The sequence below is a fragment of the Charadrius vociferus genome, unplaced genomic scaffold, assembly GCF_000708025.1.
Source record: "Charadrius vociferus isolate BGI_N301 unplaced genomic scaffold, ASM70802v2 scaffold636, whole genome shotgun sequence".
NCBI classification, from domain to species: domain Eukaryota; kingdom Metazoa; phylum Chordata; class Aves; order Charadriiformes; family Charadriidae; genus Charadrius; species Charadrius vociferus.
Window position 1 is genome coordinate 1,413,476 of NW_009649189.1, and position 14,816 is coordinate 1,428,291.

At 59.3% G+C, this 14,816-nt stretch overlaps 1 protein-coding gene across 1 annotated transcript in view; it reads left to right on the forward strand.

Annotated features, from left to right (window-relative positions):
* The first annotated feature begins 78 nt into the window (after window positions 1–78).
* Window positions 79–14,816, forward strand: part of LOC104289870 (huntingtin-interacting protein 1-like) — a 19,433-nt gene continuing 4,695 nt past the window's right edge. The window contains exons 1-18 of the mRNA XM_009888884.1: window positions 79–261; window positions 605–668; window positions 1,311–1,453; window positions 1,903–1,959; window positions 2,461–2,541; window positions 4,626–4,702; window positions 4,978–5,039; window positions 6,691–6,831; window positions 7,356–7,413; window positions 10,634–10,709; window positions 11,119–11,250; window positions 12,151–12,248; window positions 12,447–12,519; window positions 12,920–13,103; window positions 13,201–13,289; window positions 13,389–13,481; window positions 13,597–13,698; window positions 14,506–14,773. Coding sequence (XP_009887186.1) covers window positions 79–261; window positions 605–668; window positions 1,311–1,453; window positions 1,903–1,959; window positions 2,461–2,541; window positions 4,626–4,702; window positions 4,978–5,039; window positions 6,691–6,831; window positions 7,356–7,413; window positions 10,634–10,709; window positions 11,119–11,250; window positions 12,151–12,248; window positions 12,447–12,519; window positions 12,920–13,103; window positions 13,201–13,289; window positions 13,389–13,481; window positions 13,597–13,698; window positions 14,506–14,773 — 1,981 coding nt within the window. The remainder of the gene's footprint in view (window positions 262–604; window positions 669–1,310; window positions 1,454–1,902; window positions 1,960–2,460; window positions 2,542–4,625; window positions 4,703–4,977; window positions 5,040–6,690; window positions 6,832–7,355; window positions 7,414–10,633; window positions 10,710–11,118; window positions 11,251–12,150; window positions 12,249–12,446; window positions 12,520–12,919; window positions 13,104–13,200; window positions 13,290–13,388; window positions 13,482–13,596; window positions 13,699–14,505; window positions 14,774–14,816) is intronic.

A 14,816-nucleotide genomic window follows, 5' to 3' on the forward strand; every position in this document is an offset into this window, starting at 1 on the left:
CTGCCCATTCTGTGATTCTGGATGCGCCGGTCGGTGGTGGGGCGGCAGTGGGCACCAGCCGGGGCAGCTGCCTGCGCTATGGGCAGTGGGTCCGTCTCCTGCCACTCTGATCCCGCAGCTGGGGCCGTGTCCTTTGCTGCCAGACCTCTGCGCTGTCCTCTGCAGCATGCGGTGGTCTCGCTGTCCCGCTGCCGCCTTCCCCGTGCCCCTCGAAATGCCCTCTCCCCTTGGTTCTCCCTGAAAGCGGAGCGGGAGCCGCCGGTTGCTGCCTGTGATGCAGAGGGGTTTGCCTTCCCTCTGCCCATCCCACTGCTCCCAGGGCAGGAGAGGGTCCTTTGTGGTGGCTGCTTTAATTGCAGCGTTATTATGCTGAGTAAATGAGTCCTGGCAGCAGCTGAACCTGGCAGATGCCAACCACATCCCAGAAAGGCATCCGGCAAGGGCAGCATCCAGCTGGCACAAGCAGGGGCCGGGGACCTGGATGGGACCCAGCCACCCACAGGTGCTGGGAGAGCTGAGGGGTCCCAGTGGGTGATCGGGGACCAAGAGGGGGGCCCGAACCCTTCCCATCTCACCCCCCCCCTCCACCGCTTCTCTTTTGCAGACTGTCAGCATCAATAAGGCTATTAATGCGCAGGAAGTGGCTGTCAAGGAGAAACACGCCAGAAATAACCTTCCTAAAGTTGGCGGTGGGACAGGCGAGCGTGGGAGCGGGGCTGGGGCCGCCCAGAAAAGGGGCAGTGGCAAAGCGGCACGTGGGTAGAGGTGCTGGCACAGCCGGGCCAGCGCCAGAAGCTGGCTGGGGGTGGCTGGCTGGGACCCTGGTGTGCTCTTGGTGGTGGCTGGAGTATTTCTGGCACTTCACGGGGTCCCTGCTCCTGCTGGTGCAGCCTTTGCTCGTCGGTGCGTGCTCAGCCTTGTGCTCCCGGCGCTGCTGTCCCATGGAGGGGCAGATGCCCGCAGCAGGTTGTCTGCCTGAGCTGAGGATGCTTAGTCCCCAAAGGTGCTTGTGAGCACGCTGCCACTGAAAGCTAATCCCCAGCATCCCGGCAGCGCAGCTGGGAAGGCTCAGTGGAGGCACAAGCCCCAGCCCTGAGCATGCCACAGTGCTCACAGAGCGATGATGTGGTGCTGGAGGAGAGGGGACAGCGTGTGCCACCCTTGGGGACAATGTGCACCCAGGCTTGGCAGCTATCAGCTCCCTGCGGTGGCCCAGTTCCCCTCAGCTCTGCGGGTACCAGCCAGCTTTGGGGTGGCTGCTCTCCATCACCACTGAGGGGGAGAGGAACATTTCCTTGACCGGCCACCACCATGCATCCTGGGCACGCACCACGAGAAGGGGGCTCAGACCTTCTGGTCGGTGGTGAACCGGCTACCGCTGTCAGGCAACGCGGTGCTCTGCTGGAAGTTCTGCCATGTCTTCCACAAACTCCTCCGGGACGGCCACTCGAACGTGAGTGCCATGAGCTCAGCTCAGCAGCTGCCTTGGGGCCAAATCCTTTTTGCGGTGGGGCTGCACGGTGCGGTGGGAGATGCTGGCGGGTCGGCGCCCTCCTGGGTGGGACCGGTGCTGGGACCCTTCCCTGCTCGCTTTGCCGGAGCCTTCCCGGCGCTGCACTGCAGCCCCTCTGCACTGCAACCCCTGGTGCCAACCGTGGCACCAGTGCCGGAGGAAACCGCAGGACATCAGCAGGAGCCATCAGCAAGGATCCTCCTGCCCCATGTGCGGATGGGGAAACTGAGGCACCCTGGGGCTGGCAGTGGTGACACTGCCAGCAGGCTGCAGGGTCGGGAACGCATCAAGCCCTCCCATTCCTTACCCCAGTTGCCGGCTCCCAGTATGGCAGACCTTGCCCCGGTGCTCTGCCTCCTGCCCACATACTTTCATCGTTATTCCTCCAGGTCCTGAAAGACTCCGTGAGATACAAGAATGAGCTGAGTGACATGAGCAGGATGTGGGTAAGTGGCCAACTCCACCAGCCTCCGCGGTGGGGACACCCTGGTGGTCCCTTGGCAGCACCCTGCACCCTGGCCAGGCTGGAGGGGGTGCTGGCTTGGATGGTGATCTCACCCAGGAGGAGCCAGGCTCCAAGGGCTGAGCAGATGCTCAGCCGTGGCTGACCTGTGACCACCAGGACCTCTCCAGGCTGAGTTTGCTTGTTGTGTTCAATATCCCCTTCCATCAAAATCAAATGCCTTCTTCCTATTTTATGGCAAAAGCCAGTAGAACTCAGCTCTGGTGCTCAAACACAGCATTGAAATCTGCAGAGAAGGTGGTAAGAAGGTCTTGACCAAATCCTTTCACCATGTTTGCTGCAAGCCAGCCTGCAGCCCATGTGTTGGCGAGTAAGGTTTTGGCTGTGTGTTTGGGGGAGATAAGGGAGGTCTCACTCACGCTGCAAGGGGAGAAGACATTTTCACAGCCTGCCTCAGGTCTCAATAGCTTTTTGGTGTCTCCAGGGCCATCTGAGCGAGGGCTACGGACAGCTCTGCAGCATCTACCTCAAACTGCTGAGAACCAAGATGGAGTTTCACACCAAGGTGAGCACTGTCCCGTCCCCATCCCCACGGCCACAACAAGGAGCGGGTGATGGCACACGCAGACAAAAGCGATGGCAACGTTACGGTGCAGGACAGGGGCTGGCAGAGCTGTCCCAGTGCTGTCACCACTAAGGGTCGTCTCTTCTGTCATGGCTGTCCTGCTGCCTGTGTGCAACACGTCCCAGGCTGCTGGGGTGCATCCTTAGCCTGGATAAAAAGTGGCCCAAGGACCAATGCCTCAGGGATGGACAGTTTCATGGTGGGTCAGGGCTGCTTGGAGTCACCTGGACTGGGAGTTGGGGGCCCATCCCTTCCCAGGTATCCGAGATGGGCAGAGGTAGAAGAGGCCATGGGGTTCTGGAGTGGGGAGGGCGTGTGGGGGCCATGCCATTCAGCACCGTAGGAGCAGCTCCTGCCCATCCCCACCGCTGCCCTGGCATGATTGGGAAGGGCTAAAGCAAACCCAGGCAGCAGGACAGGCAGGAGGCAGCGCAGGGGCCAGCACCGAGCCGTAAATCACCCAGAAAACCCTGTGGCAGAGCCTGACTTTTCTGCGTCACCACGAATGTGGGGAGGGATCGTTGGGAGGTGTCGCTGGTCATGTATGGAGAAGGATGAGCTTCAGCACCTGCTCCAAACGGCATGCGAGCATGGAGGATTATTTGCCACGGTCAGCAAAGGAGAAATAATATAGATGGGCAGAGAAACCTGCCTTTGATTGGGACTGATGTTTGGATGTAAGGCACTCTAATGCTTTCTGAAATAAAGTTTTTATGTGGCAGGAAAAGTGGAGTGGGAGCAACAAGTTGGCCAGGAAATTCAAGAATGACAGGGAAATAGTGATTAACTTCATCTGAGCACCACTGAGCATGCACAACTTAGTTCTCAGCAGAACTTCAACAGAGTCACAGGTGTAAGGTTTCCTTATAAGCACCCAGTTCATCGCAGACCATAAATCCCACCTTGGATTTATCAGGGAAATCAGGAAATAGGGATGAGATAGCACTGAACAAACCTCTCGGTGCCCAGCAGCTCCCAGGGCTTCTACCCTTTATCACCTGCCGCACGTGGTAAACATCACTATGCACGGGATGCTGCAGGGTTGCTCCTGGCCGGAGTCAGCATGATGTCCCTGGAGCAGCGCTGCTGGGCAGGTCCCTTCTTCGGGCTGCCGTTCGGAGAGGATGCACCGGCTCTGGGTCAGCTCTGGGTCTGCTCCGTGCTGTGCCGGCTGCCAGGGGTGATGGGGAGCATGTATTATAGAAAGGGAAAAGTGCCCTCTCGTGCCTGAAGAAGCTGCGCTCACGTCAACGAAGCTTATTATTTAGCCAGATGGAGCGGAGTGGAATAGGAATAGGAATAGGAATAGGAATGGAAGAGAAAGAGAAAGAGAAAAAGAAGAGAAGAGAAGAGAAGAGAAGAGAAGAGAAGAGAAGAGAAGAGAAGAGAAGAGAAGAGAAGAGAAGAGAAGAGAAGAGAAGAGAAGAGAAGAGAAGAGAAAAGAATCTACTTGTGGCATTAAGATAACGGCACGCTGCCAAGAGGAGAATGGGAAGTCATGGTGGCTTTGAGCGCCCTCATCCTTACAGTAACCGGCTGTGGCAGGTTTCCTTCCTTTCCGAGCTGTACTGGAAATAAGTGTTTTCTGAAGCCAAGCTGTATCCATCACCCCAATTTGGTGTGGCCATGATGTGACCTTCCCCAAAATGCCTGGGCAGCGTGAAGAGGCTTTACCCCCCCAGGGCAGATATTGGCTCCTTCCCTTCCAGCTCTTGGAGATGGCATGTGAGAGCTGGTGGCCCCCTCTACTCTGTGCTTGGCAGGTTTCTAAGGCCAGGGAGAATTGGCTTTTCTTGCTGGGGAGAATACGGGCACTGTGGACTGGGGATGCTGTGGTCAGACGAGACTCAGCAGACCTCATGTTAACCTTTTCCTCCTGACATTACTCTCGGCACGTGCAAAGAGCCATCTCCATCTCTTGCACTGAAGCCACCAGCCGCATGGGCAACCCTGGTGCTCCCAGAGCTGCGGCCAGAGCAGGAGATCCTCCAAAACCCTTTCCCCACTCTTGTTCCCACACACAGAATCCCCGCTTCCCTGGCAATCTCCAGATGTCCGACCGGCAGCTTGACGAGGCGGGGGAGAACGACGTCAATAATTTGTGAGTGCGGGGCAGGGGCAGGAGGCGAGGGAGAGGGGTGGGTGCAGGTAGGGTGGCGCGGCGCTGCCCAACCTCACCGGCAGTGTGACCGAGCCAGGGACAGGACCTTGCACCTTCTCCCCAGCCCTGCCATGGGTGCTGGTAGCAGGCAGAGCCCCCAGGCAAGGCTGGCGCGTCCATGCCGGAGCATCCGTTCATCCCTCTGGAGTGTCATCTGGCACGGATTGAGGTGGCCATAAGGATGCTCCCCAACCATCCTCATCCCTTTTTCCTAGTTTCCAGCTGACGGTGGAGATGTTTGACTACTTGGAGTGTGAGCTGAACCTCTTCCAGACGGGTGAGTCCCTGTCCTGCCCTGCCAGTGGTTGGGGTGGGGGTCCACGGGGGCTGAGCTGGCTCCAGGAATGATGCTGTCGGGAGGGCATCGCACCTCATCTCTTTTTCTGGGCGCTTCACACGAGTTATTACTACCTGCGGTCCCTGCATGCCAGAGTGCTGCTGCCTCATGGCAGCCCTCTGGCTGCACCGCACCACCCCGCTCCCCTTCCGTGCGACACCCCAGGTTCGGGCTCTCCTGCTTCAGCAGCCTCCTGGAGCTGAATTTCTTCTTGTCTTAGTCATGGGCTTGCGACAGGTTTTGGCTTTTATTTGCAGCGAACTCAAGCTGCCGTGGGGGTTTGCGGCGGTGCTGGATCTGGGGGAGGCGTGGGGGCACCCTGCCTTCCTCCTGTGCAAGCAAGCCGGGGGGTAAAAACAAGCCGGTCTTAACCCTCAGGGCTGTTGCGCACCTCTGCATGCTCCAGCAGGATCAGGTTTGGGGTACATTAAAGCAGTTCTGGGACGAGTCTTCATCTGCAACAAGCCCTGGGTGCTGGCGGGACAGGGTTATTTGGATGGAGCTGGAGCAGCACCCTCGTCTCAGGGCTGCATGCTGGCACCAGTGCTGGTGTCGAGGGGCTCGTCCTGTGCGTCACAGCCCCGTCCCTGGAGCGCTCCTGGGAGCTCTCGCTGCTCTGCCTGTTGGGGAGCTGCTGGCTGGAGAGAGATGGAGCTGCCATCTTCTCCAACCGCCCTGCTAGCCTTGCCTGCTGCACCGGCACGCTTTGGGGGCAGGCATCCCACGCCTCCTGGGAGACCTGCAAGGCTGGGCCATGAGGCGGTCACTGGGCACGGCTCCAGCAGCCTGGCATCCCATGCCCCAGGCTGCCCCCAGCCCTGCCAGAAATACCCCCGTGACACCAGGGCACATCCTGCAACCCCAGCACGAGATGCAGTTCACCATGACGTGGACAGAGGATGAGGGACGTGAGGCGCTGCCAGCTGCTCCCGGCCGTGTCTGGAGTGTGTCCCCACCGGCACACACGGCACAGCCGAATGCCTGTGGGACAGCAGTGACGGGCACAGCACAGGGGCTGTGTGTCCTCGGGGGCTGGGAGCTCTACCCAGGGACCCACAGAATCACAGAATGGTCAGGTTGGAAGGGACCTCTGGAGAATATCTACTCCCACCCCCTGCCAGAGCAGGGGCACCTACAGCAGTTGCACAGGACAGTGTCCAGGCGGGTTTCGAATGTCTCCAGAGTGGGAGACTCCACAACCTTTCTGGGCAGCCTGTGCCAGTGCTCCACTACCCTCAAAGTAAAGAAGTTTCTCCTCATGTTAGGATGGAACTTCCTATGTTCAAGCTTGTGCCCGTTACCTCTTGATGGGTTGTGCCCATCACCTCTTGACCCACCGAGGACCAGGCACTTCCAGCCCACGGTGCCAGGCTGAAGTGTTCCCATGTCTGTGGGGGAGTCCTGGGTGGGAAATTCCCCTTCCTCTGGGCCAGCAAATGGCTACGGGGTGGCACACTGGGTCCCCAAGGGTCAGCAGGTGTCTTGCTCTGGGTGAACGTCTCTTGTTCTGGGTGACGATTGTGGACATGGCCGACATGGCGTGGCACGCTGCGGTGCTGCCAGAGCCTGATCCTATGCTCCTTCCCCGCAGTGTTCAGCTCCCTGGACATGTCGCGCTCGGTGTCGGTGACGGCCGCGGGGCAGTGCCGCCTGGCCCCGCTCATCCAGGTGATCCTGGACTGCAGCCACCTCTACGACTACACCGTCAAGCTGCTCTTCAAGCTCCACTCCTGTGAGCATCCCCAGCACCAGCTTGGGCCTGGGGGAGGGGGACACAGAGGGGGACACCGGAGGTCACCACCCTGCTCAAGCTGGGCCATTCACCCCCCATCTCCTTCCCAGCCTTTTTTGGGTAGTAAAGGGATTCACCAGGGCAAAGGACAAGGAGGTGCAAGCACTGGGGGACTGAGCTGTCCCAGGAGCCAGCCCTGCCGAACGTCCCTCAGACATGGGGACGGTGCCCACCAGGAGCTCCTCTGGCTTTGCACAGGCACTGGCTGCAAAACCTCATCACCCAGGACCTCGAATTATGGTGGCAGCTGCCTGAATGTCAGCTTGCCGCCTTTCCCTGCCCTGGGGGTGATAGCCTCCTGCAGCGGGATGCTGAGCCCGCAGCATTCAGAACCTGGGAGGAGGGTGGCCATCTCTGGGAAAGACCTGTCCCCGCATGGCCATGCCAGTGGGTTGTCCCCTGATCCGTGCTTCATTCCCAGCTTGGAGACGCCCAGTGACACTTCTACTTGCTGTTTCTTGCAGGTCTGCCGGCGGACACGCTGCAGGGCCACCGGGATCGCTTCCTGGAGCAGTTCAGAAAGTAAGTGCCCAGGCCCGGGGCGCTGGCTCTCCATGCCGCCGGTGATGCTCCGGGGGTGCTCCCAGGGCAGAAGGAGCACGGGGGGACACTGGAGCCGGTGTGCCGGGGCTCAGCAGCCAAGCGATGGAGACGGAGGAAGGGCAGGAGTCGGTATCGCTTGGGGCTCTGAAATCCAGCCCGCTTCGACCTCTTGGCTTTCCCTCGGGCTTCTGCCAGGACGGCCGCTCCGCTTGGCTAATCTGCAGCTATTGAATTACCAGATAACGGCGTTATTAATTCTAACAAGGCATTCAGTGGCTGACAGCACGTCTGACGATTTAAAACCCTCAAACCCTTTAATTGTGATTTTAAATGCAATTTGTGATTGATGTGCTGAGATGAAAGTGGGCTGAGAAGCTGAGCACGGGGCGTTGCTGGTGGGGACACCCTGGGGCTGCCCCAGGCTGGGTGTTGGGTGAGCAGGGTGCTCAGCACCCTTAGCAGTGTTTTCTGCTTGTGATGGGTCCGTCAACGCTGTCGAGAGAGAGATGCATTGGTAGAAGCAATGGGGTAGGAGAATGTAACCAGCATACGGAGGCAGCTTGAGATGTTGCTGGTAGAGGGAGGGTCTGCACAAGCCCCGGGGGTTCTCACGGTCATGATGCTGGGGGCGTGGGACAGGGAAAAGAGATTTTCCCCCAGTTCTGTTTAATTTAAAAAAAAAAAAAAATGCCAGTTGCACAAATCCAAGGGAGCATGTTAAAAGGGGCAACCAAAGGGTGAAACCTTTGGGTGTTGCAAAGCTGAGGAGGGGTCTGTGAAGAGCCTCGCAGAGAGCCTGGGTGCCAGGGATGTTGCTGGGTAGCGCAATGGAGCAGAGGTGGCTTTCAGGTGGGAAAAGCCATCCTTGGGTGGGGACAGATAGAAAAGGAAAGGGTAAGGCTCATTTCACTAGTGTCCCCATGTTTGTCCTAAATTAAAATATCAATAAGATATTTTAAAAGCAGCAGATAAAAGGTGTAGGAGGAGAGCTCCAGAACTGAGTCATGGTCATCCAGTTACCTGAGACCTTGGACATGGTAGCTGTGGTGCTGCTGGAGTGTTGCCAGTGCCCAGGGATGAGAAGTGTTATGGTGCTGGTAGATAAAAAGGGCTTCAGGGAGAGGGGAGAGAGGGAGGGGAGGGGCTGACCCAGTGCCTGGCGCAGCAGGAAAATGAGGTGTGGGAAAGGGTCTTCATCAAAAAGACAGTATGGGATGGGGTAGGTGCCGCTGCATGTGGAAGGTGTGAGTTGGGTTTGTGAGAGGCCATGAGCTGCTGCAGGGTGATGCTCAGCATAAGCAAGGGCATTTCCAAAAGCTCTGGGAAAAAAAGTAGAACTGACCGGCGAAATGTGGGTGACACCGAGCTGAGTGGAGCAGTCGATACACTGGAGGGAAGGGGTGGCATCCAGAGGGACCTGGAGAGGCTGGAGGAGTGAGTCCATGTGAACCTCATGAAGTTCAACCAGGCCAAGTGCAAGGTCCTGCACCTGGGTCGGAGCAACCCCCAGTACCAGCACAGACTGGGGGATGGAGTGAGGGACAGAGGGATGGATGGATGGATGGATGGATGGATGGATGGATGGATGGAGAGCAGCCTGTGGAGAAGGACTGGGGGAGACTGGTGGGTGACAAATGGGACATCAGACGGCAATGTGCACTCACAGCCCACAAAGCCAAGCGTCTCCTGGGCTGCATCCCCAGCAGCGTGGCCAACAGCAAGAGGGAGGGGATGCTCCCCCTCTGCTCCGCTCTCCTCACACACCAGAGACGGCTCCGCACAGACCTTACTGCGGCAGCTCAGTACTTAAAGGGGGTTATAGGAAAGAGGGAGAGAGACTTTTGACCAGCGCCTGCAGGGACAGGACAAGGGGCAGCGGTTCTAAACTGACCGAGGGTGGGGTTAGGATGGACATGGGGAAGAAATGTTGTACCATGAGGGTGGTGAGACCCTGGTGCAGGTTGCTGAGAGAAGCTGTGGCTGCCCCATCCCTGGAGGTGTTCAAGGCCAGGTTGGACAGGGCTTGGAGCAACCTGGGCTGGTGGGGGGTGTCCCTGCCCAGCGCATGGAGGGGGAGACTGGATGGTCTTTAAGGTCCCTTCCAGCTCAAAGCACTCTGTGAGTCCATGATCCTATGAGATGCGAGGACACATCTTCCCTGGATTAATAACTGCACAAAGGTGAGGAGACAAATGGTTGGGTTTTGTGTCTCAGGATGATCCCAGCTATGGTGCTGGAACCGGTCCTCTCACCGTGTTTTAAATGAGATCAAAAAAGAGTGAGCAGTGAAGTGCCATGGCCTCTGGTACATGATTATTTAGGCTAGTCAAAACAAAAAGTGGCCAATGAGAGCAGTGTGACGATGTCACAGCACCAAGGGACAGCTTGATTCAAGGTCATAAACTGCAAACCAGTGCCCATGGGAAAACCACCAGGCAGTGACGTCAGCAGATAGCAGGGCTGTCAGTGGGCTCTGACTATCCAGGGCAGAGACCTTGGGGCAGGTATCAACAGGACTGAGATACCAACTGGGATGCTGGGGTGGCTAGAAAGGAGGGCAGCCACGAGGAGCACGGCCGGGCACCGCCTCTCCTTCTCAAAACTGGAAATCCTGAAGAGGTGTAGCCCTACTCCTGGGGCAGATGTTCCTGCGGGGAGCTGAAGGGATGTTGCAGACGAGGCCTTCTGGCTGGAAGCCTCCAGCCTGCTGATGACCAGGACCAATGGTGTTGTCTCTTCAAGCTTTGGCCATGGTGAGGACGGAACAGAGAGGTGGACTGTACCTCAGTGTGACCTGGTGCAGCCATGCTGCTGCGGTTCATGGCTTCATAGACTCACAGACTGGTTTGGGTTGGAAGGGACCTTTGAAGATCATCTAGTCCAATCCCCCTGCCATGGGCCGGGACATCTCCCACTAGATTAAGTTCCTCAAGTTTCAGGTCCTTCTCTCTGCTCATCAGGTCCTGATTTTATGGGAGAAAGCCTCTAGCAGACAGTTTTTGCCAGAGGTGGGAGGCTGGCGATGGGTTCTTCTCAGGATCTACCATGGGTTTGGTGGCAGCACACACCACCTCTGGCGCAGTGTGGTAGCCCAGTGACACCATCATAGAGCCAGGCGAGGGGTTGGAGCTACCCACATTTGGGGTGGGGTGTCTGGGTTAGGCAAGAGCCATCCCTAACCATTCCCTGCCCCTTGCAGGCTGAAGGACCTCTTCTACCGTTCCAGCAACCTGCAGTACTTCAAGCGGCTGATTCAGATACCGCAGCTGCCAGAGGTGAGACCCTGTGGTCCCCACACTCGCTGTCCCCATGGCTGGGGTTGGTGGCACTAGGAGTTGTATGTCCAAAAAGAGTCGCATGCCACCTTGCCCAGCTTCCAGAGGCTGGTGGCAATGTGGGGCTCCTGGAGCCTGAGGCTCATCCCTGCATCCCTCCCTGGGTGGGATCCTGCGGGATGGAGCTGCCCTTCTGGCCGGTGTCTGGGATCCACTCTTTCACCGACCCTCAGCCCTTGCCAGATTCGTCCCCATGGGTCCTGGCTCCATCCCTGCCGGTTCTGGCTCCATTCCCACAGGTCTGGGCATGGCCAGCTCAGTGCCAGGGCAGGATTTTGACCAACCATGCCCGAAACCCTGTGGCAGTGCCAGTCCTCCCCTACCCAGCCATGCTCCCCTCCCTCCCCAGAACCCTCCCAATTTCCTGCGTGCCTCGGCACTGTCGGAGCACATCAGCCCCGTGGTGGTCATCCCTGCCGAGGCGTCCTCACCTGACAGCGAGCCCATCACAGATCTGGTGGAGATGGACACGGCATCACAGGTGAGCCACCATGGTGCTGCCCGTGCCCCTCAGGCTGTGGAGAGGACGGTGGATGCCCTTTGGCTCCAGGACCAGGGTTATTTCTCCACAACCATGCCATGGTGGGGGCTGAGACAGCAGGATGGCCTCAGATGCTGGGGAGCGTCACTGTGGGAGGGCAGTGTGGGTGCTGGGTGTCACATGTGGGTGCTGCTAGGTCTGAGCCAGGCTGAATTAGAATCACAGAATGGTTTGGGTTGGAAGGGACCTTAAAGATCATCTCGTTCCAACCCCCCTGCCCTGGGCAGGGACACCTCCCACCAGCCCAAGTTGCTCCAAGCCTGGTCCAACCTGGCCTTGAACACCTCCAGGGATGGGGCAGCCACAGCTTCTCGGGGCCAACCTGGGCCGGTGCCTTACCACCCTCAGAGTGAAGAATTTCTTCTGAATATCTACTCGAAATCTCCCCTCTTTCAGTTTAAAACCATTACCCCTCATCCTGTCGCTTCGTTTCATGGTGCTTCTCTTGGTGGTTTGGTGCCCTCCAGTGATGGCTGGCTGAGATGTTTGGCTTCCCAGCATCGCCCCTCAGCTCTGCGTGCTTCGCCCCTCTCTCCACCAAGGGTTGTCCCCAGGCACTGAGCGTTTTGGGAGGGGAAGGGACATGCAGTGACATGGCTTTAGGGATCTTCCAGCCCCGCCGGGAGTTAGGTGGGGACAGACCATGGATGCTCCGTATTCAACACATTCAGCTCCCTTGGAGCAGCGGAGGGAATCCAGCCCCGGTGTCCACGCAGCACAAGCAGGCAGCAGCCCTGCCAGCATGTGGGTTGGCTCGGTGGTGCCATCGGGAACATGGAGGGGATGAGGGCTCCCAGGTGGTGGTGGGTTCACTCCAGGTCCGTGCTGCTCTCCCCGCAGAGCCTGTTTGACAATAAGTTTGACGACATCTTCGGCAGCTCTTTCAGCAGCGACCCCTTCAACTTCAACAGCCAGAATGGGATGAACAAGGATGACAAGTGAGCAGTCCCGGTGATGCCGTGAGGGTGGCTGGGATTGGACTCCCTCCCCGGCACAGCATCACAGCTGCCTGCCAGGCTGCTGTGGCACAGCAGCCATGGTGGCACGGCGGACGCCGGCCCTCCCAGGATGCGTCCCCACCTCACTGACAACAGCTGGTGGCACTGAGGATGGTACCCCATGTCTCTCTTTCCCAGGGACCGGTTAATCGAGCAGCTTTATGGGGAGATCGCAGCCCTGAAGGAGGACCTGGAGAACTTCAAGGCCGAGGTGAGTGACAACCCTCCGGTGGTGTCACACAGTGAGCACCCGCGTGGCAGCCCAGGGGCAGGATGAGACCAGCAGCTCACACTGGGAATGGGGCTGGTGGGGTGCTGGCTGTGTCCCCAGGTGGGCAAGGCAGTGACCCTGTCTGTCTGTCCTGCCCTGTCCACGATGGCTTCTGCATCCCTGGTGCAGCCATCCCTGCCCATACAGGGGGTCCCCAGGTGTGCTGGGGGGGGGACAGGCTCACCCCCACTGCCCAGCATCCTCAGTGCTTCACCCCACTGCATTTGGGGCTCTGTGGGGTGCTACCCACGGGGTGGCCACTGGACGGTACCGGCGGGCATCGGCTGGTGCCAGCAGCCACCGAACGGCGCTGGGAGCTACTTGCCTCCCATCCCCGCAGAGCGCACGGGGTGCCATGCAGCTGCGCGGCCGCGCCAGCGAGCTGGAGGCAGAGCTGGCCGAGCAGCGGCACCTGAAGCAGCAGGCGCAGGATGAGAGCGAGTTCCTGCGCGCGGAGCTGGAGGAGCTGAAGAAGCAGCGGGAGGACACCGAGAAGGCACAGAGGAGCCTGACGGAGATCGAAAGTGAGTGGGGAGAGCCGGCACCCAGCTCGGGGTAGGGGGTGAGCCCTGGGGTGGGGGGTGCCAGGTGCTCACCTCGGTGTCCCTGCGTGCGTGGCAGGGCGGGCGCAGGCCAACGAGCAGCGGTACAGCAAGCTGAAGGAGAAGTACAGCGAGCTGGTGCAGAACCACGCCGACCTGCTGAGGAAGGTGGGCTCCCAAAATCCGCCCCCACCTCCCGGCATCCCCATCTCCTGGCCGTGCCCCCTGACACTGGGGGTCGCTGAGCTCCCTCTCTACTGTCCCCAGAACGCAGAGGTGACCAAGCAGGTGACAGTGGCCAGGCAGGCCCAGGGGGACGTGGAGCGGGAGAAGAAGGAGCTGGAGGATTCCTTCCAGCGGGTGAGCGAGCAGGCTCAGAGGAAGGTGAGTGGGGATGGAGTGGACGTGCCGGGGTGTGGCGGGGGGGTGACAGGCTCCCCCATGAGGCACCGGCAATCTCCCTTCTTGCCTGCAGTCTCAGGAGCAGGCAGAGGTGCTGGACACGCTGAAGCGGGAGCTGGCCGCCAGCAGACAGGAGCTGCAGGTCCTGCAGAGCACCCTGGAGTCCAGCGTGCAGGTGAGAGCCCGTGAGTAGCCCCCTCCAGCCCCACCACTGCGTGGGGACGGTCAGCGTGGGCAAGAGGGAAGTCTGCCCGCTGTCGCAGTGCTTGGGTGATGTGTTACCCCTCCAGGTGTTATGCACCATTGGCCTGATAATCAGCTCCCTGTCTTCTTCCTCCCCACATCTAGATGGGTTTAGTGATCGTACCAGGGGGTTTAACGCTTCTGGGTGGAAGAGCAAAAAAAAAAAAGGCCTCCAGCAGCAGGGATCACTGAACAAAATCCCCGCAAGAGCAGGGTCGGGCAGGGTGTCTCTGCCCTCTCTAAAACCCAGGCAGGGAGCATGCCGTGCCATCGCAAGACTTTGCATGGGCTTGCTGGCGTGCCAGAGGGTATTTCGTGCCTGCGAAGCTGTGGAGAACAGCGGGGGTTTCCAGGCTCGTTGTAGAAGGCAGAAGCTGACAGGAAAACGGAGCTGCCCGTCCCCGGGGTGGGCAGACACGCTGCAGCAGGACAGGGATGGGGCAGAGCCAGCTCCAGGGCCGGCAGCCCGCACCTTTCATCTGTTCCTCCATCAGGATAATAGAAGTGAATTTTCACTGCTAAAAGCAAAAGGGCTCCCCAGGGAACCTCAGCTGGCCCCAGGTGAGGCCGTCAGTGCTGCAAGGGTGCTGCCGGGCAGCAGGTGATTCAGAGCTGCGACCTGCATGGGCTGCGATGCACCGAGCAGGGACGGTTGGCATGAGCCTGGGCTGCGAGTAAGTCCCCAAACCAAAGGGTTCACCCTCGGCACAGCTCCGACCACTGTTTCGCACCTACCCAGGCGGGAGCAGAGCAGAGCACCCGGATTGCCGGCCTGGAGCAGGAGAGGGACAGCCTGAGCCAGGCAGCGGAGCGGCACGGGGAGGAGATGGCCGCCCTGCAGGCTGAGCTGCAGCAGCTGCGGGACATGCTCAGCCGTGAGCAGGAGAGCAGCAAGATGGAGCTGGAGACATTGCAGACCCAGCTGAGAGACAAGGTACCCCGGAGGCATCTCGGCATCCCCCTCCCTGCCAAGCTGCAGGTGTTCAGCAGAGCTGGAGACAATGGTGGTGGGGTGGTGGGGATTCCCAGCCGGCGTGGCAAGGGCCAGGA